Source organism: Fundulus heteroclitus, unplaced genomic scaffold (assembly GCF_011125445.2).
Source record: "Fundulus heteroclitus isolate FHET01 unplaced genomic scaffold, MU-UCD_Fhet_4.1 scaffold_59, whole genome shotgun sequence".
In the NCBI taxonomy this organism is placed as follows: Eukaryota; Metazoa; Chordata; class Actinopteri; order Cyprinodontiformes; family Fundulidae; genus Fundulus; species Fundulus heteroclitus.
This window is the reverse complement of record NW_023397022.1, coordinates 1,127,785-1,153,989: the sequence shown is the minus strand read 5'-3', so window position 1 is coordinate 1,153,989 and position 26,205 is coordinate 1,127,785. Positions and strand designations below refer to the sequence as shown.

Here is a 26,205-nt window from a genome sequence, read left to right as displayed (position 1 = left end):
CATTTGCAGCTAGAATAGTCATTTACCACATTAGCAATGTATAGAGTGTACTTTCTTTAAAGTTAAGACTAGTTTAAAGTTATCTTCATTGAAAAGTATGTGACCCCAAACTTTTGAATGGTAGTGTATATAGCGCCAATTCATGAAACATGTCATCTCTAATTCAATCATATTATACAGATTGGGTCAGATTCTACAGATTGGTCAAAAATTGCCTATATAAGGGAACCAGTTGATTGCATCAAAGTCCCAATAATCAGCATTCACTCCTGGAGAAACGTAGAGCCACAGGCTGTTTTAGCAGATATTACTTTGGTCAAGTATAAGAGAGTGGTTAATTCTGCATGGTTTCCTTAATTGCACGTTTTCTTTTCCCCTTTAGAAATGCAATTGCCAAAGCTTTGTACACAGTGCTGTTTAACTGGTTGTTGGAGCAAATTAATGACTGGTTGAGTCCGACAGAGATGGACAGCACTGTTGGTGTTGTAGACATTTACGGCTTTGAGGTTGGTATTCAGTGTTCTAACCTTGTCTTTAGCTGAAAAATACATACATATATATCTATTTTGGTGATGGAGGTTATATCTCTGTGTTTGGTGTCCTTGTGAAGGATCTTGAAGTGAACAGCTTTGAGCAGCTGTGTATAAACTTTGCTAATGAGAAGCTACAACATTTTCTCAACAAAACCCTGATTTCTCAGGAGCAGGTAAAAGACAGCAAACCAGAAGATCTGAAAATTAATTTATCATACTGGTTTTCTCATCTCTAGAACTTTACAGCATTATTTTATGTGTTTTGCAGGATGAGTACAATGCTGAGCAGATCCATTGGCATCCAGTGCAACGTAAGAAATTCCACTCCTGCCTGGAATTAATGTCCTCCAGACCAAATGGCATCCTCCGCATATTAGATGAGCAAACATGTCTTGCACAGGTGCATCCGCATACCAATTTATTTTATTCCAATTAGTCTGAAGGATTTCATACACAAATTAAAAAGGTAATCTCTAGAACACTGAACATGTCTCCTTATAAAGGGTAAAGTAGTTGGTAATCCCCACGCAGTTCATGGTTACATAAATGATCATAGTACATTGAGACATCTTCTAATTGTACCCAAGGATGAATCAGACTTGGGTAGAATTACCAGATGCCTCAATGTCCCAAGGATGAATCAGACTTAGATTAAATTTAAACAAAACACATTAAAAAGAGTTGCTCTCACACCTAAGAACAGAGGTAAAAAGGGCAATGTGGGGGAAGATAATGAGAAATTTAGACCAAAGCATTGCACTTCCACTTTATGTAGACCACCACTGAATGATTTCAGTGTGAAAAGGAAGAATTGAATATCATGACATGTCCCCTTTAAACCATTGTTCTTGTTAATTCACTCTGAAATTGTCAGATATTGCACCATTAGCATTTGTATAAAATTAATATGAATATTAATGCTTATTAATGGTCTTTTAGTTAAACTTAAACGGATGCTTTAGAGCTTGTGTCATGGTTTTTAGATGTTTGGCTGACATGCAGAACACAATCGGGAGGCAGAAAGCAGTTTAAGGTGTTTATTCAGTATAGCGAGAAACAGAGACGTGGAGGAATCACGACGGACAAGCCTCTGACTGAGACGTGAGACCGGGACCGATTGCTCTGCGGACAAAAGAGACAAAGAGTTAGGTTGTGCCGTAGGAAATACTCCGTAAGGGGTCTGTGGTGAGCTTACCTCTGAGATAGGGAAACCTAGCAGGAGGGAGTGGAGCAGAAAGACAGACTAAGCGAGTTTCCCCTCTATGATGGTAACAGGTGACTGAGCGGCCTGTGAGCGGGTTTGATGGAGCTGTGGCGGGGTTAGGGTTAGGATCCAGAATGTGAGGCAACCTGAGAGACACAGGAGGAAGAGGATTAACATAGGAACAAAGGTCAGCTGTCATTAGACAGTGGCCAACTGAGGTGTACCACACAAGGTTAACACTCTGGCATCCTCCAGCTGTCAGCTCACTGCCTAAATACTCCCAGCCACGGTGCTAAACGAGGCGCAGCTGCGCGCCACGCCCACCTGCCAACTGCAATCACCTGCGAAGAGAGAGAAAAGGTAGGACCGGCAGAAATCTGCATGGTGCTGCCTGCTGAGCCCTGGCAGCTTGTTGCTTTATTGTTTACTACGGTGAACCAGATGTGCTTGTAATAACTTCTGCTCATCAATAGTGCATCTTAAAAGGGTTTCCATTTACATCTTAGAGTTTCCAATTCAAATGTATTATTTCCAGTGGAATAATTACACAATTATAAAAAGCCGTTGTCCTAAAAGTCATTGATTTTAATTTGGCCACAGTTTTTTTGAAATATTAATTTCCTAAAATAATGTTTTCTCTAACTCTGAGCTGTATTATGAACTCGGATAACAAACATTAATTGTTCTAAATTAGTTAAAGATATTGTGACCTCATTCCAAATTCTTTAAGATTAACTTTGGTTCTTTAAATGAAATCTCCACATTAAACTTTAAAATCACTAAATCATTTTGTGGAAATGGTTTTTAACCATTTATATTTGTCCTTTTGTTATTTTGTGTGTTCATAGTTCATTCGTTTTCTTTCATCTTAATTTTGCTTAGTAGTTTTAGTTATTTTTCCCTAGCCTAATTAAAGAGTTGGTAATTGAAATATGTTTGACTTGAAATTGAATTATTTCTGTATTTCTTATTTTATTTCTAAAAATTCGTATATCTTGAAGAGAAGCTGTCACTGAATTTTTCCATATGCGTGCTCTTTCCTGCTTGAGAATGCCACAGCTCGAATCCATGCATGCATTTAATTGCACAACACCTTCAAACGTTAACAAATCCTTGGCGTCATCGTCTGTGCTTTCTTAAAGTTTTTAAAGGCATAATGTGGTTATTGTATATAAATGTTGTGATTGTGAATAGGGTAATTAAAAAACCCTCTCTCATTGTTTTAGTACTTAGTTCATGATAATATATCTTGTAATCCTGACCAACCTGAACATTATTTTCTTAATTAATGCCAAGCACTGAGAAAAAACAAATATTATATGTGTGCATATAAATATATAGTTTTAGCTTTAGTTAACCTTCAATATTTTTTTTTTGGGGGGGGGGTTAACAGGCTACTGACCATACCTTCCTTCAGAAATGCCACTACCACCATGCAAGCAACCCCCTCTATACCAAGCCCAGGGACCCAATGCCAGTCTTCACTATTCATCACTATGCTGGAGCTGTCACATATCAGGTATTTTTCTCTAAGTTAGCTTTTAAACAACTAATGCTTATTTGTAGAAAACCAGAGAAAAAACTATTATCTTTTTCAGGTGCATAATTTCCTCAATAAGAATCAAGATCAGGTCCGAACAGAAATTGTGGAGCTTTTTGCTAAAAGCCGGATAAAGGTAAAACAACTATACTTTAGATAGATAAATGCCCTAACAGTTATGTTTTTGCCAGAGTACCCATGGAGAATCCAGACAAGCTTGACAAATATGCTGAATGACAAAGAATGGAATTCGAACCCAGCACCTATTTGCGACAAGGCCACAGTTCTTATTAGTGCACCACTGTGAACCCTTACACAATAGTATGTTTCTACAATTTCTGCCCAACTTTTAATTCCTTAAGCAAATAACATTTATAAAAATGTCTGTACAGTGGTGTGATTTCTTATAGGTTTTTTGTTTGGCACACACAACTGTTTCAGAACATCAAACAAATCTAAATATTTGTCATAGACAGCAACAGCAAACACAAAAAGCAATTTTTAAGATGTTTCTTTCATCAATATGGGAGAATACAGTTCAAACCTACTTTGTCAAAAAGTGATCACTTTCTAAACCTAATAACTGGTTATGGCCACAATTAGCAGCAACAGCTGCAATCAAGCGATTGTCACAACTTGCAATGAGTCTTTTCCAGCACTGTAGAAAACATTTTGGCCCACTCATCTTTGCAGAATTATTGTATTTCAACCACATTGAAGGACTTATCTGGGGGGAGGGGGGCAGTTTGTGTAGGATCCACCCCTGATGTATTTTCCTGGCTTTAACAGAAAACTCCATTTAGACACTGAGGCCTCTAGGTGGGTTGCGTTTGAGGGTGGGGGGTGGCTGGCACCGACTGCCTTCCAGAGGGGGGTGAACTGTACCTGGGAACCCCCCGTTTAGTGCTCCCAGTTCTAAATGCACTTGAGAACAACATGCAACAACATTTGAGCAGGCGGAGGCAGGCTTGGGGTCTTTTTCACACCCTTGCTCTCCAGTTGCCATCCGGGCTGGAGGAGGATGGGTATATGGCCTAACAGGAAACAGGAACTGGTAGGAAATGCCCCATTGACTAAAATTGCTTTTACTTGTAAGGTAAGATAGGTTTATTTACTTTTCAGTAACAAGACATTCAAAGTGCTGCACATGAACAGAAAACCATTACAGACCTACATAGGAAAAACAAAGGAATAAGCTAAAAGAATCCAATTAATGAATACATTAACAAACATACAGGAGAATTATCACAAAAAACATCTAACAAAGCTACAGTTTAGGGTCTATGATCTGACCTTTCTGACACTACAGCTAAAACAGAAACACTAGGATAAGCTTCATCGCTAAAAATTCTAAGAAAGCTACAGTGTGAGCTCTCTGATCTGAACTTTCTGACACTACAGCTAACAGAAAAGAGGGGGAAAGCACAGTAGAGGCAGTGTGTGTGTGTGTGTATGTATGCGCTTGTGTGTTTTTGTGTAACGTGTGTATGTGTGTTTGTCTGTGAACTGTGGCAGATAGCACTTGCTATCTTGCTGTCTTTGATAGTGATGGAATGTTATCAGGCAGTTCAGTTCAGTGCGCCCTGTTTGAAGGTCACAGATGTCAGATGTTCACATAACATCTCGGAGAAATTGATGCACGGGAGCCAGTTTAAATAATAGTATTTGTTTTGGGTTGGCAGTCTCGCTGGTTCTTCTCAATGGTGATTCCAAACAGCCAAAATTGTGGTCATTCTGCTATGCTCCAGCTTCTAGCTTTCTCCCAGATCGTTCCCATCCTGCCAGCAAGTTCAGAAACCGCAGCTGGCCTGCAGTTCTGCTTACATAAAATTTCAGTCTGAGTGATGGAAGCGTCCATATCCCTCAGGCAGCCTAGATATAGGCCGAAACTGCTGCTGACGTTTTCACAATTTCTTGTTACTCCAGGTAAATGCCAGCTCCAAAAAGCAGAAATCTTATTTTCATAAATCCAATTTTGAACAGATTTTAGATTTTTGATCCTTGACCAACAACATGAACAGACACACAATCCTCCTCCCACCTTTTGTCCAGCTGCACATGTTCCACCAGGCACAGGGAATCTCCTCCAGCCAGTCTTCTCATTAAGAAAATTTGATCAATTGCGTTGAGAGTTCAGCTGACCAGATCCATAATTTATAGTTTGAAAGATATGTAAAAAGAAGCTCCAAAAAGATTAATGGAAGCAAGCAGGGAAGTTGGGGAGGGAGAGGGGAAGAGGAGCGAAAAGAAAGATGTCCACCTTCATCGAAGCAGGAAGAAAAAAACGTAAAGGAGAATGCATGGATGAAAGAGTATGCATGAATTAGTCACAAACCACTTATATGCCAAGCCCCAATGTTTATCACTCTTGTTTCAGTCAGAAAACACCAAAACCACCCAGACAAGACTACAGAAGATAAACTTGAGTGTGATAAACCACAGTTACAGTATGCTTTCCACAAAGTATCATGTGGTTTGGATTATTTTCTCCCTTAACAATCAAAACCTTTATTTAAGAACTGCATTTTGTATTCACTTGTGTTCCCTTTGACTAATATTTAAATTTGTTTCATGTTCTGAAATGCTTAAATGTGACAGACATGCAAAAAAAAGTAGGAAGGGGTTGAAGCCTTTTACCCCATCTGTAGCTAATATAGGGAATTTTTACTTTCAACTTTACATGAGGAAAAATTCAGTAAGCATAACTGTTTTAAGATAATGGATGACATTTCAGATTTGCACACTATATTTACTAGTGTTTTAATGTTCATGTAGATGATTTCTGAGCTGTTCCAGAAGCTTCAGGACGACTATATCCAACAGAGGGAACTTGGTTGGAAGGGGAAATGTCTTTGTCAGCCACCCCCGACTGCTGCATCCCACTTCCTCCAGTCACTCGCTGAACTCACCACTCGTATGGAAAGGTACAATTTACTTTAATTTGTGCTGTCCTTGTGTCAGGGGACAACACAGATAACAAAAAGGCTTATAGTTCAAAATCAGTTGGAGTTTCATTTAAGAGTCTGATTTAGACTGAAATCCACTTAAACACATACCAATTCAATCCACTCTGAATTCATTACGGTATAACCATATTGGATTATTGCTAGTTTATTTATGCTAGTAAAAAAAAAAATAATAACAAGGAAAAGGAATGAAACAAAGGAGATCCATCAAACATTTAAACTGTGTTCAGTGTACATATTTTTATTTGGTCTCCCAAAGTACTCCTTAACTGGACAGTGTTCCTCAACCCTGGTCCTCAGAGCCCTTCATGTATTTGCTGCGGCTGTGCTCAAGCTTACCTGATTCCAATAATTTCATTACCTCCTCAATATACTATCAAGTGGTGCAGAAGCCTTTTAATCATCCATTACTTTAAGTCTGTCATGATTTGTGTACTGAACCCGAACTGAACCACACACAGAGCTTAGTTTGTGAGTTTTATTGTATGATGAGTAGTGGAAGCAGGAGACCAGAGAGACAGAACCAGGCTGGATCAGCAAGCAGTTAATGGCTGGAGCTGGCAAGCAGGATGAACCCAGAGCACGTAGGCAGCATAACCAGAAGCACAGCAGAACGGCTTGGACTTGGAACCAGGCTAGACCAGTGGCACGACAGAATGGAGACTTGACCAGCAGCACGACAGAATGGAGACTTGACCAGCAGCACGACAGAACGGAGACTTGGAAACCAGGCTTGATCAGCAGCACAACTGGATGAATACTTGCACGACTGGAGTGAGAGCAGGACCAGAATCACAGCAGACAGGCGGAGAACTCAGGCTGAATGAGAACCAGATGAAGTGAGCAGCAATGAGCAAAATCAAACAAGAGAAAACAGAAACCAACAGAACGAACCGACGAGGAAGGACTGAATGCAAGCAGCTTAAATAGAGAAGATGACAGGTGAGATGAGTTCTGGCTTGATTAGAGGCTGACAGGTGTAGATGATTACTGAGGTGGAGAGGAGACTGGGATGTATGGAGGGTGAATAGTGCCCTGAAATGTCCATGGTGCAGCAAGCAAGGCTGCAGCATGACAAAGTCTGGTGTTTGGCAGAAGGGAAATGCCTAAAACATGCAGTTGGCTTTCAAGAAAAAAAATTAAGAATCACCACTCTAGGAACAAGTAAATAGTGGGCATTGATTCCAAATATTAAGTGTTCTGTTAACAAAAAGCTGAAATTGTGATGTGCTAAATCATTTTTGGAATCAGTTTTAAGTCTGAAGAGAAGACAAATTCTATTTATTTTATTTTGCAGTTCATGTAGGAAACTAATACAAAACCAGACAAATATTATGTGTTGTCCTAATTATATTTCTGCTTCTATAATTTTCTCCAACATTGTGAGAAAGGTGTTTCTAAAGTTGTGTAATTTTGACAATATGATAAGTCAGGGTAGTCCTATATTTTACGACAGAGGAATGTCTTGGTGTAAAAGAACTTCAGGGTTTCTTAATGTTTCTGAGGAAGTCAAAGTATAAGTAACTTAATAACTTTAGCCATAAAGCACTTTCCACAGATAAAGTCACGAAGGGATTTACAATAAATGTTCATGAACGTAAAAGCAAAGCAAAAAAATGAAGAAAATACAAACAAGTCAAAACAAGTAAGATTAAATAAAAGGTTGAAAACCAGTCACCCAGAAACAACCAAATTATTTTTTTAAAACAAGTTTTAAAAGTATGTACTGAGCTGACACGGTAGTCACATTCTCAATTGATCTTATGCTGGCAGAGAGCGTATTCCAGAGCATGAGAGTAGTGGCAGCAAAGGCTTTTTTTCCCTCAGGTCTGCTATTGGGTGTATGGATACACCAGGTTTTGAATACTAAATCTGAGTGAGCAGGAGGTTGTGTGGATGACTCAGTGATAAATATAGTTGTTGTGTCATAGTTTTGGTTCCTGTCTTAGTACGCCAGAACGTCTCAATCCTCACGGTGCAAACTTCCAGCGATTCTTTACTCTGCCTGTCTGTCTGTTCCTGAATTGTTTCTGCTTCCCGTTACCGAGCAGGTTTTTGCCTGCCTGGATATCGCACCTGATCTTCTGCTGGACCTCGGATTATGTTAATTCCTGTATTGTCTGCCCGTGAGCCCGACCCTCGCCTGTCCGTAAATTAGCCTGCTAATCCATGTGCTTCTGAGTTGCCAGTTTCTCGGACCTTGTGTGGACTGCTACCTCTGAGTCCCCGGTCTGGACTGCCACCGAAGCTCTGCCTCTTCCCTGGATTTTCCCCCAGTCTGTGTCTGCTTCTAGCAGCTCATCCTCCCTGTCTCCCTTCTGCACTCTCCCAAGGACTGTTGGTTCTTTCAATTTAATAAACCTCCTTAACGTTTCCCCTTTTGTCCGGCTGAATATCGGGTTCAGTTCCATAAATCATTACATGTTGTTTTTTTTATTAGGGCTCTGTATTTGATAGGGTCATGAACTATTGGTCTTTGTGTTTTGGGGAGTTGGATAATTTATTGGTTGATAATGATTGAAATGTAGGGTGTTCTATACAAAGCTAATTTCCATGTGTTGAGTTAGTTTTATCCCTGGGTTCTGCTCTCTGTGTATTTGTTTAGGCATTTATTATAGTGTTACACTTTTGGTTTTTGTTATTAAGATATTTACGTCCTGTTTCATTCCCTATGCGGTAATTTTCATATTTACTTGTCTGTATTCTACTTCTTCTTCAACTGCAGCAGAGCCAAAGCTGGCTATGAGGTACTGTAGACATTGTGTCATCAAAACATTTCTCTGCTCCTCTGGCTCAGAACAGCCAAAGCAGCTGCATCTTTAGGCTTAATGAGCACTCCCTCAAGTGACTAAATTGCAGCTGCCTCCAGCAACCTCTTCAGTGCAAACTCCTGCCCGCGGAAAATTCTTCCATACTATCGTATAAGAAATCATTATCTGAAAAAATAAAAACTACCAAAACAGATCAGAACATTCAAACAGTTTTATTAAAAACTTGTGCAAGGGGAAAAATACAAGAGACTCTGCAGCTGTTTCATCAGTCAAGGCTCAAACATATCATATTTATACCATAGTAGTGTGTTTTTTCTTGTTACACAAAGATTTTTTTTAATCACAAGATAAGGATTGGGCATAAGCCCTCCAACTTAAGTACTGTGGTTTTACAAAGGAGGTGAAACTAAGGTAAAAGTTTCCTCTGACACACTTGTTCCATTACAAAAAGTTTTCTAATACACTTTCAGAGTACACAAGCATAACAAGAATAAAATGTTCCACTACATTTCCCCTCTACTGATTATAAATAATTATTTTATGTAATCACATGAAGCAAAGTTTTACATACCTTCATCTACTACTCCTTCACAGAATAATGAGGAAGTCATCCTATATGTTACAAAATTAAAGTTTTGGAGCATACGGACTTTTTTTACTGACTTTAATTTTGAAGATCCCAAGTTATCAAAACCATTTTAAGAGTCAGTGCCTTAGCACAATTCATACAACATAGTTCCTCAAGATGTTACAAATTCATGTGCAAAACCTGTTAGACAATCCATCTAATAATGTAATATTGTGTGTGTTGCTGTTTGAATTTAGGAATTAGACTTTTCCTACATCTCTCTATAGGCAATCCTCCACATGTATTTGTCATCTTTCAGGGACATAACTGGATGTCTAAAAAATCTTTAGTGGTTATACAGAACTTAAGAAAATAAAGATGTCTTAAGATGATAAAGATGTCTATAAACCTAGGTCTTTGAGAAGCCTTATGCTATGAAGCAATGGAATGAGCAAACAAAGAGGAAAAAGAAAAGGAAAAAAACATCCATCCATCCATCCATCCATCCATCGTCTTCCACTTATCCGGGGTTGGGTCGTGGGGGTAGCAGCTTAAGTAGGGAGGCCCAGACGTCCTTCTTCCCAGCAACTTGAGCCAGCTCCTCCAGGGGAATCCCAAGGTGTTCCCAGGCCAGCCGAGAAACATAGTCCTTCCAGCGTGTCCTGGGTCTTCCCCTGGGTCTCCTCCCGGTGGGATGTGCCTGGAACACCTCACCAGGGAGGCGTCCAGGAGGCATCCTAACCAGATGCTCAATTCACCTCAACTGGCTCCTATGGACGTTGAGAAGCAGCGGCCCTACGCTGAGTCCTCCCCGGTTGACTGAGCTCCTCACCCTATCTCTAAGGGAGAGCCCAGACACACTACGGAGAAAACTCATTTTAGCCGCTTGTATCCGGGATCTCGTTCTTTCGGTCATGGCCCGAAGCTCATGACCATAGATGAGGGTAGGAACGTAAATCGACTGGTAAATCGAGAGCTTTGCCGTTTGGCTCAGCTCTCTCTTCACCACAACAGACCAGTACAACGCCCGCTACACAGCAGACGCCGCACCAATCCGCCTGTCGATCTCCCGCTCCATCTTCCCCTCATTCCTGAACAAGACCCCAAGATACTTAAACTCCTCCACTAGGGGCAGCACATCCTCCCCAACCCGGAGAAGCCACTCTACCCGTTTCCGGCTCAAGACCATGGACTCGGATTTGGAGGCACTTATCCTCATCCTGGCCGCTTCGCACTCGGAGGCGAACTGCTCCAGTGAGAGCTGTAGATCACGCCCTGATGAAACCATTAGGACCACGTCATCTGCAAATAGCAGAAACACGATCCTAAGGCCATCAAAACAGATCCCCTCAACACCTTGGCTGCGCCTAGAAATTCTGTCCATAAAAGTTATGAACAGAATTGGTGACAAAGGGCATCCTTGGCGGAGTCGAACTCTCACCAGAAACAAGTCCGACTTACTGCCGGCTATGTGGACCAGGGTCTGACACCGGTCATACAGAGACCTAACAGCCCTTTCTAAAGGGCTCGGTACTCCATACTCCCGGAGTACCCCACACAAGATCCCCCGAGGGACACGGTCAAATACCTTCTCCAGATCGACAAAACACATGTAGACTGGTTGGGCAAACTCCCATGCACCCTCCAGGATCCTGCTGAGGTTGTAGAGTAGTAGGTGTAGTTGAAACACACCCTCCGGTCCCCCTTTTTAATTAGGGGGACCACCACCCCAGTCTGCCAATCCAGGGGAACTGCTCCTGATGTCCACGCAATGCTGCAGAGTCGTGTTAACCAACACAGCCCCACAACATCCAGAGCCTTAGGGTACTCAGGGCAAATCTCATCCACCCCTGGGGCCTTGTCACTGAGGAGCTTTTTAACCACCTCTGTGACCTCAGCACCAGACATGGCAGAACCCGAACCAGAGTCCCCAGGCACTGCTTCCTCAATGGAAGATGTGTTGGTGGGGTTAAGGAGGTCTTCGAAGTATTCCGCCCACTGACACACGACGTCCCGAGTTGAGGTCAGCAGCACACCACCCCCACTATAAATAGTGTTGGTACTGCACTGCTTCCCCCTCCTGAGAGGCCAAATAGTGGACCAAAATTGCTTTGGTCCATGGCCTCTCTGAACTATTCCCACCCCGAGTTTTTGCCTCGGCGACCAGCCGAGCCGCCTGCCGCTTTGACTGCCGGTACATATCAGCTGCTTCCGGAGTCCAACAGGCCAATAAAGCCTGATAGGACTCCTTCTTCAGCTTGACGGCTTCCCTCACCGCTGGTGTCCACGAGCATATTCGAGGGTTGCTGCTGCGTCATACACCGACAACCTTGCGGCCACAGCTCCGACTAGCTGCCTCAACAATAGAGCCGCGGAACCAGTGGCGGCTGGCACATAGGGGGCGCTCGGGCGCTGCCCTCCCTAGATGTGGAGGGGAAAAGTCAAAATATATATAGATTTCAAAAGTATTATTAATGTCAGTTTTTACTTAATAGTACGTGGCTACATGTAAGAAGAATTATTAAAACACTTTTACTAATTGACTCTACCAATTGACTCTCATTTAACAGTGCATTTCCACCAACAGAACATATCATTTCTCTTCTTAAATCAATTCAATTCAATTCAATCTTATTTATATAGCGCCAAATCATGAAACATGTCATCTCAAGGCACTTTACAAAATCAAGTTCAATCATATTATACAGATTGGGTCAGATTATACAGATTGGTCAAAATGTCCTATATAAGGAAACCAGTTGATTGCATCAAAGTCCCGACAAGCAACATTCACTCCTGGGGAACCGTAGAGCCACAGGGAGAGTCGTCTGCATTGTACATGGCTTTGCTGCAATCCCTCATACTGAGCAAGCATGAAGCGACAGTGGGAATAAAAACTCCCCATTAACGGGAAGGAAAACCTCCGGCAGAACCGGGCTCAGTATGAACGGTCATCTGCCTCGACCGACTGGGGTTACAGAAGACAGAGCAGAGACACAACAAGAGAGACAAAAAAGCACAGAAGCACACATTGATCTAGTAATCTGTTCTACATTAGATGGTAATAGCGGGTGAGCCGTCTTCTCTGGATGATGTCACAGTTAACAGAACGCCAGACCAGGTGTACCTACTATGAAGAAAAAGAGAGAGAGCAAAAAGTTAAAATCTGAAATGACGACAGTCATTTCAATGTAATACAATGCAAAACTGGAGAACAGTAGACTGAAGAACAGTAGAATCAGTAGAGTGAGTAAATTAGACCCTGATGTCCTCCAGCAGCCTAGGCCTATCACAGCACAACTACAGAGATAGCTCAGGGTAACATGAGCCCCTCTAACTATAAGCTTTGTCAAAAAGGAAAGTTTTAAGATTAGTCTTAAAAGTAGATACACTTGTGGGGCTGTGACTCAAGGAGCCCTACAAGTGTAGCGAAATAACCAATCGTATACTGTTGCTAGGGAAGATTTATAAATATTTGGCCAATCAACATCGCCAAAATAAAAGGGTTTGGGACTCCTAGAGTCGTAGCCCTAACTGCACAGGTGCACTTCACGCATGATGTCACGGGCTACATCCGGGTCACGGTGGTCGGCACAAACAGTACTGTTTTTGCTTACCAGCGTGATAAAACGGGTGAATTAGAGCGTACTTTTAATTTATTTCTGGAATCTAAACAATGCCTACGACTTGTTGTGCTCCTGGTTGCACACAGAGGCATTCCAAATCGTCGGATGTACGTTTCTTTCGTTTACCGAAGGACGAAGAAAGAAATGGATAATTTCAATGAAAAGGATACAGGCAGACAATCCCAATCGACTGTGGCAGCCATCATACCATGACAGAATTTGCAGTCTACACTTCATCCCCGGTAAATACAACTAAATTTTGCACTAGTCATTGTTCTACTTAAATCATTATATAAACAAAAAATTAGGATATATATTTAAGTCAAGACGTAAACGTTTGTTTCGTAATAATATACGTACATGTACAATGTATGCAAACCCTCTGGCATGAGTCTGTGAATAGGATTAATGAGACAAAACCACCAAAATAATCCTTTGTGAACAATGTTTTTTTTATTAATTAAATGCTTATTTTGGAATCGTAGTAATTTTCCGACTTTTAATTTAAATGCATGTACTGGGTTAGGCAGGGAAATCTTTTGGCCAGCCCCACCAAGATTTTTTTCACCAGCTGCAACTGCACGGAACATGGTCTACTCAGACTCAATGTCCCCCACCTCCCTCTGGATGTGTTCAGAGCTCTCCCAGAGGAGGGAGTTAAAGCTCCATCTCACAGGGGACTCTGCCAGACGTTCCCAGAAAACCCTCACAATACGTTTGGGCCTACCAGGTCTGACCGGCTTCCTCCCCGCCATCGGAGCCAGCTCACCACCAGGTAGTGGCCGGTGGAGAGCTCCGCCCCTCTCTTCACCCGAGTGTCCAAGACCTGCGGCCGCAGGTCAGATGAAACGACAACAAAGTTGATCATTGAACTATGGCCTAGGGTGTCCTGGTGCCAAGAGCACATATGGACATCCTTATACTTGAACATGGTGTTCGTTATAGACAATCCCTGACAAGCACAGAAGTCCAACAACAGAACACCACTCAAGTTCAGATCAGGTGGGCCATTCTTCCCAACCACGCCCCTCCAGGGTTCACTGTCATTGCCCGCGTGTGCGTTGAAGTCCCTCAGAAGAACGAGGGAGTCCCCAGGAGGGGCACTCTCTAGTACCCTCTCTAAGGACTCCAAAAAGGGTGGGTAATCTGAACTGCTGTTTGGCGCATAAGCGGTGGGAGGCTACCCTCTCGTTTACTGGGGTAAACCCCAATGTACAGGCACCAAGATGAGGGGAAACAAGTATGCCCACTCCTGCTCGGTGCCTCTCACCAGGGGCAACTCCAGAGTGGAAGAATGTCCAGCCCCTGTCAAGGAGACTGGTTCCAGAACCATGCTTTGAGGTAAGTCCGACTACCTCTAGTCTGAACCTCTCAACCTCGCGCACTAGCTCAGGCTCCTTCCCAACCAGAGAGGTGACAATCCACGTCCCAAGAGCCAGCTTCTGCAGCCAAGGAACGCCAAGGTCCCCGCCCTTGACTGCCATCCATTGTACAATGCACCCAACCCCTTTGGCCCCTGCGACAGGTGGTGAGCGCATAGGAAGGGGGACCCATGTTTCCTCTTCAGGCTATGCCCAGCCGGGCTCCATGGGCAAAAGCCCAGCCACCAGGCGCTCGCCAACGTGCCCCACCTCCAGGCCTGGCTCCAGAGTGGGGCACCGGGGACCCACGTCCGGTGCTCCCGTGGTAAATATTCCGGATGGGCCTTTAACACATACAGGGTGGACTATCTGTTGTCTAACTTCACAAACCGGTAGAGAGTATTCTGCCCCTGTGCCTGGCCCTGACTGCTGCTGACTGAGCCCAATCAGCTGATCTGCTCCGTTAGGCCCTCCTGTACCTCCTTCAGTGAACGCTGGGGTTCTGGTGCTGCCTCGCACTGACTCCAATGGAACCACGTATCAGCCTTTCCTTTCAACTTTACCGCATGTGAGGTCCTTTGCACCACCTGGTATGGCCCTGTGAACATTGGCTCCGACCACTTTCTTTTAATGACCTTAATCCAGACCCAGTCGGCGTCTGGGGGTGGTGCACCTCTTTCTCCTTCCTTGGGATCTCCTTGTATTCTGGTGTATGCCTCTGAGACAGTCTGTAACTGAGAAAAATAATTCCGGTGGTCGACGCTGGGGCCCAGGACAACTCCTTTAAGTGTCTAACTTTTAAATGGTTTATCCTGTGGTGGAATTAACACCTGATTGACATCAGAGCAAGAGGGAAAACAACAACACATCATAATTTAGTCTGTGCACAGATTTTTGCCAATTTGTTTTTTTAGGTTTTGATTCATTCTTTCCACCTTCCCCTATGACTGGAGATGATAAACTGTACCAAACATTTGAGTCCTAAACTGGACTGAACTCGTTGCAGGTCCTGATTCTTGAAGTGGGCTCCATCAAAACGGTTGTGTGAGATCAGTGTACCGGGGAATGTAGTTGCGACTGCAGCCAGTTAGTCCGAAAAAACCCCAGCATATCTTTCACATGCATTTGTTCAGGATGTGTTAAAATGCTCTGCTTGTGGCTGGAGGACATAATGGTTGTTCCTGCGGAAATAAGACGGCCCAGGAAAGACACCTGTTTCCTGGCAATTTGCAATTTATCTTTACTTACCTTAAAACCATGTTGTTGGAGGTGTCTCAAAACTAACTCCATGGCCTGAAGGCAGATCTCAGCAGTAGGAGAAGCCAACAGCAGGTCATCAACATACTGAATGAGAGTGAAAAAATATCTCGACATTCTTCAGCCAAAAGACTTAGACTTACACAACTTTATTGTAATTTTGTATGTACAGAGTGCATACAGAACAAACTTTCGTTGCATAGAGCTTACGAGGCAACATTACAATATAACGTGCAGCAGTGATCAGAATGTAACAATGCAGGAGAAAACAGTGTGCAGAATAATGATCAGCCATTGTTTATGTGCAAAAATATTGGTGAAAAAAGGCATTTGTATGGAAAAGTACGGTGCAGTGCAAAATAATATATGCAAAAATGCAGTAAACGTTGAGTTATGTGCTATTCAAATGGATAAAACTTCGGCAAGGTTAATAATCATGCAAATGAGGTGCAGAGTCCAGTTTAGAGTTTGACTATCAACAGTCTGATGGCAACAGGGAAAAAGAACCTGGTGGATCTGCAGCGGATGCTGTGGAACCTCTTCCCAGAGGGAAGCAGGGAGAACAGTCCATGGTGGGGGTGTGAGGGGTCACTGATGATGTTTGGGGTTCAGGACACGCAGCGCTGGGATGAAATGTCCTTAATTTTGGGAAGAGGAGCCCCGATGATCCTCTCTACTGTCCTCACCACTCTCCTCATGTTCTTCCAGTTGGAGGCGATGCAGCCTCTACACCACACAGAGAAACAGCTGGTCAGAATGCTCTCTATGGTGATTCTGTAGAAGGTCGTGAGGATGAGCGGAGGCAGGTGGGCTATCCTCAAAAGGAGACAAAAGAAACCGTTGGCCAAATCAATAAATTTTTACCACTGGCGGGAGGGCTCCAAACTGCAAATGTTTTTAAAACATAATTTATGGCTCTAAGATCATGGGATTCCAAAACTCCAGCTGCCAGAAGGCCTACAATGGTATCAGCAATCCCTTCCTCTGCTTGAGGTTTATGTGGGTACTGGTTCACCCAGACAGGGGTGTAAGTAGTGACCTCAAATGAACCTGGAGCACATGAAATTAATTCAACATCCCATAATTGTGATGTGAGAGTAGCCAACATCGCCGGTGCTTTATGGTGATCAGTGCGTTCCCGACCATAGTAACGAGTCAAAAGCTGATGTTCTAAAAGTACGTTATCTGCTACATCACAGGCAATTTGATAGGTATTACTGGATTTTGAAAACAGCAAACCTGCAACACTGGTAGGAGCCCAATCAGTGGCCTGAAGGGAAAGTTTTACCATGCCCCCTAATACCATATACCATTGTAATTGTTCAGAAGTTACCATCACTGCAGCTGTCACACCCTCAGGTGCCACAAATATGTAACTAGAAATGACTGTCCATATTTTACCTTCAAGTTCAGCTGCAAAACATTCTTGATACCAGTCTGTGTTGTTCCTGTCATAGAACAGAGTGATGTGTGGCAGGTCAGGTTGGAACGAGTAGGAATTCAGACTTTGTATACAGGGCTTCCATAGATGAAACACCAAGAGAACACCAGTTGTAGCAGACTCTGTTAACAGTCCCCAATATATGTCAGCAAACTCTTCCTCCACGGGTTGAACCAGATATTGTCCATCCTGGAGAACGTGACCACATGCTAGGGAGGAACCGTCCAGAAAAGTAAAAGTCAAATCCTTGGGGGCCACAAAGCACTGTGACCCCCAAATTTAACCAACAAGTCTCTTCCTAACAAACTGACAGGCGTGGAGGGAGACCATACAAATGAATGAGGGAGTTTCTGGTTACTCACTTCTGCTGGAAGTGGGAGAGTCAACGGCAGACACTGTTCCTTCCTTGAGAAGCCCATTAGTGACACAGTCTTGGTCGACAACCCAGAAGCTGATGGTTGTCTAGTAATAGGGGAATATGTGGCTCCAGTGTCCAATAAAAAGTTAATGTAGTAATTTCACACTTTCGCTGGCAGCATGGGGTCTGCATTACTCATGCTAGTCGGGTGTGTCAATATTGGTGGCACTATGTCAGCCTAACCCACCGGTGAGGTAAAACAGACCACACAGTGGTGCGGTGTCCGGTGTAACCACAGTTGTAGCAGATATCGATAGGTGCTCTCGCAGGTCTGCCATATCCGCCCCATGCTCTCGGTCCTCTGTTCCATCCTCCAAGCCCACGCTGACCACTAAACTGCCACCTGTTTCCATGTTCAGGAATAGTGTCATGATGCAGCCTGGTGGCTGCATTTTTAGCAGTTCCTGCCTCCTCCTTCCCAGCACAGCCTGATCAGGATCACCTGTCAGGCTGCAATCACCTGTGACTGGCACCACCTGCTCACCCTGCTTTAAATACTCAGCTCAGTTTTTTCCTGGTCGCCGGGTTGTCTGCAGTCTCCACCTGCAACCTCCAGTACTCTGCCTCGCTGTTGGAACTCCTGTTTACCCCAGTGCTTCACTTCTCTTGTTTCCTCCAGTCAGCCTGCTCCTGCAACTCATCAACTCCAGCCCGGTAACTGACTCTGGTTTTCACCTTCCACTACTCCTTCTTTGCAATAAACTCTCAAGACCAGCTCTGTGTTTGTGTGCTCTGTCCGGGTTTATGAAGACAAATCATGACAGTACGACCGGGCCAAAGATGAACACCACACACAGAGCTTTTTGCAGTAGCGGACTGGATTTAGCTGCTTCTGACCCCCACGTTCTTAAGTTCCTGTGCTGTCCACATTCTCAAGTTCCGCAGCTGCTCCACATTCTCAAGTTCCGTAGCTGCTCCAGGTTCTCAAGTTCCTGTGCTGTTTCAAGTTCCGGTGCTGTTCCACGTTCTCAAGTTCCAGTGCTGTTCCACGTTCTCAAGTTCCGGTGCTGTTCCATGTTCTCAAGTTCCAGCGCTGTTCCACGTTCTCAAGTCCCTGTGTTCCCTGCATTCTCAAGTCCCTGTGTTCCCTGCGTTCTCAAGTTCCTGTGTTCCCTGCGTTCTCAAGTTCCTGTGTTCTCCAGTGCTCTCTAAGCGCCAGAGCCCTCCGGCGCTCCCAAGTCGCTGGTTGTGCCCTCTGGCGCACCCAGGCTGTCACTGCCCAGTGCACGCAAGCCGCCGCCAGAGCCCACCGGCGCTCCCAAGTCGCTGGTTGTGCCCTGTGGCGCACCCAGTCTGTTGCTGCCCAGCGCACGCTCAAGTCCCAGCGTTTTCATACGCCGTCGAGTTCTCCAGCGTCCCTAGTGTCCTGTGTTTCTAAGTGTCCTTCATTCCCACACGCTGTCGAGTTCTCCAGCATTCCCGTATGCTGTCAAGTTCTCCAGTGTTCCCTAGTGTCCTTTGTTCCCATACGCTGTCGAGTTCTCCAGTGTTCCCATACGCTGTCGAGTTCCTAGTTTCTGTGTTTTTGCGGCGTTTCCGTACGCATTTTAGCTCCCAGTGTTCTCTAGCCTCTGTAGTTCCCCAGTGTTCTCTAGCCTCTGTAGTTCCCCAGTGTTTCCTAGGTTTTTTGGTTCCCCTGTGTTCTGTTTTTTGACTCTGTTGTGGGTCCTAGTCAATTTTGTACCTTTGGTCAAATTATCCAATTCAGCAAGCCAAAATTTACCACCAGAAGCAATGCTGGGCAGTTTATCTACCAGGGATTGCACATCATCAGATTAATAAGGAACATATTTCTCTGCCCCTAATTGTAACAAGGGCATCTGCGACCTAGTGGAACTTCGAGAAAGTGTTCCACTAACAAATTTCCTGATGTTTCTCCGTACATTCCTTCCTATGTCTCTTACATTTTGGTCCTCAGAAGAGTGTCCTTTGTCCTTAAGGTGTAGGAGGACAGCAGAGTCTTGTCCTGAGGAGGACCAAGGACTTTTCGAGGACCAAAATGTTCACATTTTGGACAAAGAAGACAGATGGTTTGAAAGGGGTGTGAAGGAAGCCATCTACGTTAAGAGTGAAAAACCAACCTTAAACAGAGGAGGAGGCCTTAGGTTTCAACTCTCAAAATGTTACAATCCAGCTATAGGATTAATTCCGGCCAATCATCACCTCAATTCCCACCCTCATATGAGTGATCAAAACATTGCTCCTGTAAGCCAGGCCAATAACGACCCTAATGACTCTTCGTTACAGAGGAGTGGACCAGTTTCGGTTCAATCTGCTGGCTTAATGGCTTTAATGGCCGCCCATTACTAAGGGGTGGACCTGTTTCTGTTAAATTTGCATGTTTCCTAAGCCATTACAAGGCCTTTGTTTGGCAGTAGTATAAAGCTTGGTACTCCACATTACTCCAGACCTTTTGAATTGAGAAAGCTTCCTGGAGAGGAAGCGAAACATCTTCAACTACGGAAAACAAGTCCAGTTGCTTTGTTTTTTACTTTTTTGGAATAACATTGTCAAACGTCCCCCCATTTATTAGTCATGAGTTTTTGATTAAAGAGTTGTCTCGACATGGTAAAGTGGTGTCACCATTTAAAAAAGTGCCGTTCGGGTGTAAATCACCACTATTAAAACACGTTGTCTCTCATAGGAGACAACTGTTCATGATATTAAATCGTCGAGATGAGGAGCTTACCTTGCGCTTTCATGTCAGAATAGATGACTTTGATTACATCTTGTTTGCCACGTCTTCTAACATGAAGTGCTTTGGTTGTGGTCAGGAGGGCCACATTATAAAAATGTGTGTGGTGGTGAGAAGAGTTGTGTGAATGGTGAGGAGGGGGGGAATCAGGGTTAAATGGAGCAGGACGGTGTGTGTGCAGAGCAGGAGGGTGAGACTGGTGGTGAGGTGACAAGTGTGTGTGTGGAGCTCAGGGAGGGAAAGGTGAGGCGCTGGCAGATGGAGGGGAGGTGAATGTGGAGGAGCCTGTGGTGGCTTTTGTCGAGGAGAAAGCTGAGGTGGAGCAGGTGATGGAGCTGGAGGCTCCTACTAAAAGGTGCAGTAAGAGGAAAAACGTGGTGGCTGCTGTTCAGGCCAACAGGCAGATCAGCAAGCTGACCGCAGAGAGAAAAGTTATTTTGGACAGCAGTGATAGTGACGCTGAGCTCTTCGACAGCAGCGTGGGGTCGCTGTCACTGTCCAGTTGTGGAGAAACAAGATACCCTGTGGAATAATTTTTTTTTACTTTTCTGCAGCAAACAAAAGGGATGAGAGGAGTGAAAGTTTTTTCCCCAATCTGAGAATATTTTATTTTTCAGCCGGACACCATATTAGAAATATTGGTTGGTTTTACTGAGCAACAAGTTTACAGACTGAAAAAAGTGATGAGCAAAGAGAGAAAGCAATTTTGAATCCCATGAAACCACACGCACTTTAATATTTTGTATAGTTGTTTGGTATGTTGTTTTTAATCTCTCACCCATTATGGATTCTTTTAGAATAACATCTTTAAATCTTAATGGGGCAAGGGAGGCTGAAAAACGTGCTTTGATTTGTCAAACATTGAACCAAAAGAGAATTGACGTCATTTACCTACAAGAAACTCATAGTGATCTTTTAACAGAAGCAGACTGGGGTAGAGAGTGGAGGGGGGAGGTCATTTTAAATCACGGCACCTCCCATAGTGCGGGGGTGGGCTTCCTCTTTTTTAAAGCTTTCACCCCAAACTCTACAGAAGTTGAACACGTCATTCAGGGGAGGTGTCTTTTAGTCAAAGCAAATCATTTTAGCATGGTTTTTATTAATATTTATGCTTCTATCACCAATGTAGAGAAAAAGCGTCTTTTTTTAAATTGGGGAAAGGTTGGGTGATTGTGGGACTGATGACTATGTTTTTATAGGTGGGGATTTTAACTGTACTGAAAATGGGTTTTTAGACTGTAATCATTCAGAGCCGCATCCAGCGGCCCAACATGCTCTGAGGCAGCTGGTCTCGTCTCACGGCCTGGTGGACGTATGGAGGAGGATGCATGCAGGCTCCAGGCAGTACACATGGTCCAATATTAAGGAAAATCGAATCTCTTTGGCACGGCTTGATCGTATTTATTGTTTTAAACACCATTTTAACGTGTTTAAAACATGCCAGATTTACCGGTGGCTTTTAAAGATCATTTGTTGCTTTTAGGTAGTGTTTTTATTAGAAACATTTAACCTAGAAGCGCTTACTGGCATTTTAACTCAGCTTTAACTTATAATCAAGGTTTTAAGGAGAATAAGTTATTTTTGGATGGGTTTTAGACGGAGGAAGTTGGATTTTTTTCTGTCTGAGACAGTGGTGGAAAAGTTGAAATAAAACAGCTGAGTCAACAGCACACTCTTAATGTCACTCATGACATTACCAGATCTGTCAGAGATCTGGAGATGAATGTCGTGGAAATAGAACAACTTAGTGAATCGACAGGAAATCGAGAGCACATTAAAGCTCTCAGATCTAAAGGGCTAGTTTTAGCAAACCTGCTGGAAAATAAAGTCCAAGATGTATTGCTTAGGTCCTGGATCCAAAACATCACAGAGATGGATGCTCCCTCTCGCTTTTTTTTCAGCTTGGAGAGGAAACACGAGCAGAGGAAGCAGATCCACTCTCTGCAACTGAATGAACCAGGTCAGATCAGGAGAAGGGCTGTGGAGTTTTACTGTTCTCTGTTCAACAGTGATTACAAAGAGAACGAGAAATTGTTCCAGGAGTTCTGCAACAAACTACCCCAGTTCTTAGAGGAGACCAAGACCGAGCTGGAGCGCCCTTTGGAGCTTCAGGAACTCCACACAGCCCTCCTCAACAAGCAGGGCCAGAGGTCCCCGGGCATTGACGGGGGCTCACGGTAGAGTTCTACAAGGCTTACTGGGACCTGTTAGACGTCTATAATGAAAAGACCAGTTAGACGTCTATAATGAAAGTCTGCTCACTGGTTAACTCCCTTGTCTTGCCGTAGGGCAGTCATCACCAGTGTTTGGTACGTTACTTTGGAAAAAGTAATTAGTTATAGTTACTTCTCCCAAAAAGTAACTGATTTTCTAACTGAGTTACTCCACTATAAAAGTAACTAGTTACCAGTAAAAATAACTATTGCGTTACTTTTTCGTTTCTCTCCCCCATACCCCCCCGGCCTCCACCTTCTCAGAGCTTGTTTCATAAGCTAGATGTGCACGACAGTGCACATCTAGCTGATGAATGCCCTCTATTAGTTTTATTATTTGTTCAAACAGGACTGGAAAAAAATATTTTCATCCTTAATTATACAGTGAATTTTGTTATACATATAATCTTGTACTACACATTTGTTTTATTAGAAAGTAAACTTATCGATTGAGATTTTAGCGCCCTCTGGTGTACACATCATAAACTAGAGAAGACCTTGTCATTATAGCAGCCGCATTGTTTATTTTTTTTTACAAAAACCGAACAGGGAATAGAAGAAAGAACACACATAAAGCCAAGGCATACCTTATTAAAATACATTTATTAAGCACAAAATACATACATATGCAAATCAAATAAATGATAAAAAAACCCTGAAGAATATTCTAAATCAAATACGTTTCTATACGCCTATATGTCTATATGTGTTTATAGCTGGGTTTTATATGTACTTGTGAAATGGTTTATATATTTTTATTTCCCTAACCACGACTGGAAAACATTTTTGCTATAAAAATAAATAAATAAACCATGTATTTTTTATGTATTTCTGTTGTTTAATTTTTAGAATATGCAATATTGACGCAAATACAAAGATATACAAAAAAATTTATTTGGGATGTTTTGGAGGTCTCTGCCTAATTGGGTTGATTTCATTATATCAAGAAATGGCATTTGACCGCGTTGAACACGGCTTCCTCTGGAAAACCATAAGGGGGTTTGGATTCAGCGAGGGTCTTATTGTCAAGATCCAGGTACTGTACGGTGATATTGAGAATGTGCTGAACAGGCCAGCTGACAGCTTTGTTAGGGCCTGGGACAACGCAGTCTTTTTGGGCCCCCCCTCTACAACTGCCGCCACCACACACACACCACACACACACACACACACACATACACACACACCAAAAAAAGTCAACTTAACTGTATACCTCATGCCCTGGAAATCTCTGTATTTTATATTGGATATTTTCAACCCATCTATTGAATTTAGTGCACTAGTTGAGCTTTTCTTCATAAGAGAACAGCAAGCACTGCAGCCAAAATATGCCCTTTTTTGACCTGCTGTATATCAGCCAGTCCCTAACAATTTTTTCCCTTCCATTGCAGGAAGTAGAATATGTTAGATACTATGGGAATTCTCTGTCCTCTGAATCTCTGAGAAAGGCTTCCTTTTTGCCATTAAACGCACAACATTCATTCGATCAGAATCAGTCAGTTTAGTGGGCCATAACGTGGAATCATTGAAATCAATGGTGTGATCCATCGCTGAGCGACTATGCTCAGACTATCTGATAGGGCAGTAAGCCACCTGCACTGTCTCTGTTATCGCTAGGGATGGCTCTTTCTGTCTCCTCCTCAAACACACGCAGCCCCCCCCAGCTCCCCGCTAGAGGTGTGCGATACCGGGAATTTTTAATCGATCCGATCCAAAGTAAATACAGGGTATCGGCAATATCAATACGATACTGATACTTTTGACATTTAAGCTTGAGGTATCATGAAACCTTTGACCTTTCGGGTTTTGTGATTTTTATTTTATTATTACAATTAAATAATAATAATTAGGGCTGGGCAAGTTAACGCGTTAATTTCGCGTTAATTCATTAGACTATTAACGGCGATATTTATTTTATCGCGCATTAACGCATGTTGCTCACATGCTTTCAGTCTGTGTCAGTCAGCAGGCGCGCTGACTGCAGCAGCACTCTCCCGCTCCCCTTCCCCTCTCGTACATGGCTCAGCGGCGCCAGCCAATCAGCACGCAGGCTCAGCCTGGCCCGCCCACTCAGCTCTCACACAAACTTAGCAAAGAAACAACTGAGAGAGACCACAGCAGCGAAAAAACATGAACAGGGGAAGTAGCACCGTTTGGCTTTATTTTAATACCGTAAATGAAATCAAGCTGTATGTTTTGTAAAAAGCCGGTTAATTTCAGTGGAAACACAACAAATTTATCTAAGCACGAGAAAAAACATGAAAACGTCGAGCCCCAGAAACGGAGAGAGGAGACGAAACTTCTCTCATTGCCCCGACAGACCCACAGACGTCTCTGACTGAGGCGTTTCAGTCCTCCAGGGAACATCCAGGTAGATCAGTGGATGGATGGATGGATGGATGGATGGATGGATGGATGGATGGATGGATGGATGGATGTTACTGGAGCCCACACATAACATGTAATTAAAACCTTGAAAGAACCCAGTACATATATTAAAAAGTGTTATTTAAGATAAGATAACATTAGCTAATCCTTTTTTTATCCCACGACGGGGAAATTTATAGGATTAAAGCAACAGGCAGGTGCACACAACACAGACAAAATTACATAAGGATTGAAATATATAAGAGGTGGATTAGCGAAAAAACACTGAACATAACATTATTGTTATTATTATTATTATTTAATTGTAATAATAAAATAAAAAACACAAAACCCAAAAGGTCAACAGTTTCATGATACATCAAGCTTAGGGACTGGCTAATATACAGCAGGTCAAAAAAGGCCATATTTTGGCTGCAGTGCTTGCTGTTCTCTTATGAAGAAAAGACCAACTAGTGCACTAAATTCAATAGATGGGTTGAAAATATCCAGTATAAAATAAGTGCTACAAATGTTACAACACTTTTGTTCATATGGCAGCAGAACATTAAAATAAAAGTGCTCTTTACACTACTTTTGAATTCATTCTTGGAGTTTGTAAATACAATGCGATTAATCGCGATTAATCAGGGCGATTAATCGCGATTAAATATTTTAATCGTTGCCCAGCCCTAATAATAATGTAATGTTTAGTGTTTTTTTCCTAATCCACCTCTTATATCTTTCAATCCTTATTTAATTTTGTCTGTGTTGTGTGCACCTGCCTGTTACTTTAATCCTATAAATTTCCCCGTCTTATGGGATAATTAAAGGATTAGCTAATCCTATCTTAAATAACACTTTTTAATAGGATATAAGTACTAGCTTCTTTCAAGGTCTTATTATATTTTCTGTGTGGGCTCCAGTAATGATAGATAATATCTACTTTGAAAGTTAACATGAACTGTTGCTGAAGATGACCACTCTGATCTACCTGGATGTTCTCTAGAGGACTGAAATGCCTCAGTCAGTGATGTCAGTCTGTGGGTCTGGTCTGTCGGGGCAAAGACAGAAGTTTCGTCTCCTCTCTCTGTTTCTGTTGCTCAACGTTTTCTTGCTCATGGTTTTTCATGTGCTTAGATCATTTTTTTGTGTTTCCACTGAATTTAACCGGCTTTTTACAAAACATACAACTTGATTTCATTTACCGCCGTTTGGTATTAAAAAGTAGCCAAACAGCGCTTCTTT

At 42.9% G+C, this 26,205-nt stretch overlaps 1 protein-coding gene across 1 annotated transcript in view; it reads left to right on the top strand.

Moving 5' to 3' along the window:
* The window catches only part of myo15b (myosin XVB), a 456,255-nt gene that overhangs the window by 120,907 nt on the left and 309,143 nt on the right, over positions 1 to 26,205 (top strand). Inside the window, exons 9-12 of the mRNA XM_036133239.1 lie at positions 802 to 933; positions 3,131 to 3,256; positions 3,336 to 3,413; positions 6,053 to 6,201. Of these exons, the coding sequence (XP_035989132.1) occupies positions 802 to 933; positions 3,131 to 3,256; positions 3,336 to 3,413; positions 6,053 to 6,201 (485 nt within the window). The remainder of the gene's footprint in view (positions 1 to 801; positions 934 to 3,130; positions 3,257 to 3,335; positions 3,414 to 6,052; positions 6,202 to 26,205) is intronic.